The 2,604-nt window shown below is 36.5% G+C and overlaps 1 protein-coding gene across 1 annotated transcript; it reads right to left on the reverse strand.

Moving 5' to 3' along the window:
* Positions 1 to 1,152: 1,152 nt before the first annotated feature.
* Positions 1,153 to 1,923, reverse strand: HELRODRAFT_179016 (hypothetical protein; the record flags this gene model as incomplete). Its single annotated transcript, XM_009027877.1, has 2 exons — positions 1,153 to 1,358; positions 1,725 to 1,923. The coding sequence occupies 2 exons, from the start codon at positions 1,921 to 1,923 to the stop codon at positions 1,153 to 1,155; spliced, it is 405 nt and encodes a 134-aa protein (XP_009026125.1).
* Positions 1,924 to 2,604: the final 681 nt, after the last annotated feature.

The raw sequence follows: 2,604 nt of genomic DNA on the forward strand, positions 1-2,604 counted from the left end.
ACATCATCATCATCATCATCATCGTCCTAAAAGACGTTATTAAAGAAATCAATCATCTGCTTGACTACTTCCCGCCATCTATTCACTTCATTATTGGCTGGCCAGTTCTTGAAAGTAGGTCACGGGGTCATATCATCATATGGGTCAAGCTATTTTATATAAGTCAAGTTGTATATCTTGATATATATATATATATATATATATACATACATATATAATATATGTGTGTATGTGTTTGAGCATGTGTTTGTGTGTTTGGGCGTGCGTGTGTTTCTGTGTGTGTGTGTGCGTGTCCGTAGCAGATAAACAAGCTGTTCCCAATATTCATTATACATTTTTCGTCATCGTCATCATTATCACCAACATCGAAAGTTATCACTATTATTGTTATAATCATCACCACCATCATCACCACCACCACCACCATCATCATCATCAACACTACCATTGCCACCACTATCATCATCATCATCGTCGTCGACAGTGTTATCATCACTACCACCATTACCCTCATAATCCCCGAATGTGCTACTCCTTATAAATATCCCATTCTCACTCATACTATCTTCAGAACATCGTCATCACTACCGTCATCACAACGATTATCATCATCACGACCCTTATCATCATCATTACCACCATCATCACCACCATCATCATCACCATTATCAAATGCACTCATCACCACCACCATCATCAGAAGCACCATCAGGCACCCACCACAACCACCACACTCACTCACACCCAGATACGATCTCTTGTTGAATTCTTTATTAACAACATCAATGGCGCGAAGATTCTTTAATAATAACAACAATAATAATAATAAAAATAATAAAAATACTAATGATAATAATAATAATGATGATAATAATTATAATAATTATGATGATGATAATAATTATAATAATTATGATGATGATAATAATTATAATAATTATGATGATGATAATGATAATAATAATGATGATAATTACACAACTACCATCACTACCATTATCTTCTTTTTCATCATCACCATCACCGTTCTAATTTGTTTCCAGTGTTAAAAATTATTAAATTATTTCTAATTAATATTTAATTTAAATGTTAAATTATCATAAATGAATGAATGAATGAATGAATGATATGGATGGATGCCGGCGCATAATATTAATAACTGTTTAGTCGGGGACTGAAAGTTTTTGAAGCAGGTCCTACCGGCATCAGAACGGCGCGAGACATGGCACTTCTAACGTCTGAGCTAACTCTTCCATGTTTTATGGACATCTTGAAATATGCTCTCACCTGGAGTTCCGTGTTCTCTTTCTTGGAGATATCAAGAGCGTGTTCCTCGGGTTCCGCTAGAACATCAACAGCTGCACGTTGGGCATGGAGCATGGTCTTTTAATCAAATTAAATCTCTTTCACTAGATAAAGCTAGTTGAGGTAAGTTGAAGTGAAGCACTTACAAACATTTTTATATAGGCGGAAGGACACAGAACACACACACACAATAGCAAACACATACATACACATGCACGCACACATAACTTAATTGGACTTTCCATGGAACGGATATTAAGCACATTCCTGGATTCTCATGCAAGTGTTCAGTGAATGTTGTAAAATTTTGTTGATGTAGATTTTGTGTGTGCGTGTGTTTGCGTGCGTGTGTGGCCGCATAGTAGCCATCATGGTGTCGATTTGAATATTTCACAATGGCGTCAATGTCCACTCCTGACTGTGAATGACGTTGTTAAGAATTCTGTTGTTTCTCTCTTTTGCATCTCTTTGCAATGCCTCCCGTGCCATAGAGGTTGTACCATCCCCCCAGCTCACCACACCAAACCAGTTGCATGCAGACTCCTCAACTGTGACAAATGTTTGATTGTCCTCGTGTTGCAGATAGACGGGCATCAAACGATCGGCGAATCTTACCATCTCATCGGTTTGTGAAGATTGTTTGATATTTTGAAGCCCGAGAGAACCGACTCCGAAAAATAAAAAATACTTTAGTCATTAATTTATTTACATATCTTTATCATTTTGTGGAAATATTTTGATCTAACTTATGGTTTTTGCCCAAAAGCATCGTGTATCTTCTGGTAAAAAGCGCGTACCATACCCATGGACGGACATATTATATATATCCGCGACCATACCTCCAGAAAAAAATCGGCCTTTCAAAATTATTTTAAAAGAAACTGTCAAAAACTTAATTTGAACACTTAAATTTAGACATAGATACTCAAGCAATGGATCCAAAAAAATTAAGATCAGAAATTGTTTGCTATGGAGAAGCAGAAATGGGAAGAATTTGTAAACATTTCAACTCAGACGAACCGGGATGCATTCTCGGGTCGGATTAAACGATTCGTCTGATGGCATAACAGATTGTTCCCGAAACCTCCAAACAGTATTTAAAACAATTTCAACGTTAGTTCAACAGACGAACGCGAATATCACAACACATTTAAGAGCATCTCTGCTCTGATGCCGCACCACTATGCAACTGACAAAAGTACTTTACTCGTGAAAACACCAGAGAAAATAATCACGTCGCTTTAAAATCTTATTTTAGGAAAAATTGTTTGTTAAATTTCATTAAAAATCACTAACGCG

The sequence above is a fragment of the Helobdella robusta genome, assembly GCF_000326865.2.
Source record: "Helobdella robusta unplaced genomic scaffold HELROscaffold_51, whole genome shotgun sequence".
Taxonomy (NCBI): domain Eukaryota; kingdom Metazoa; phylum Annelida; class Clitellata; order Rhynchobdellida; family Glossiphoniidae; genus Helobdella; species Helobdella robusta.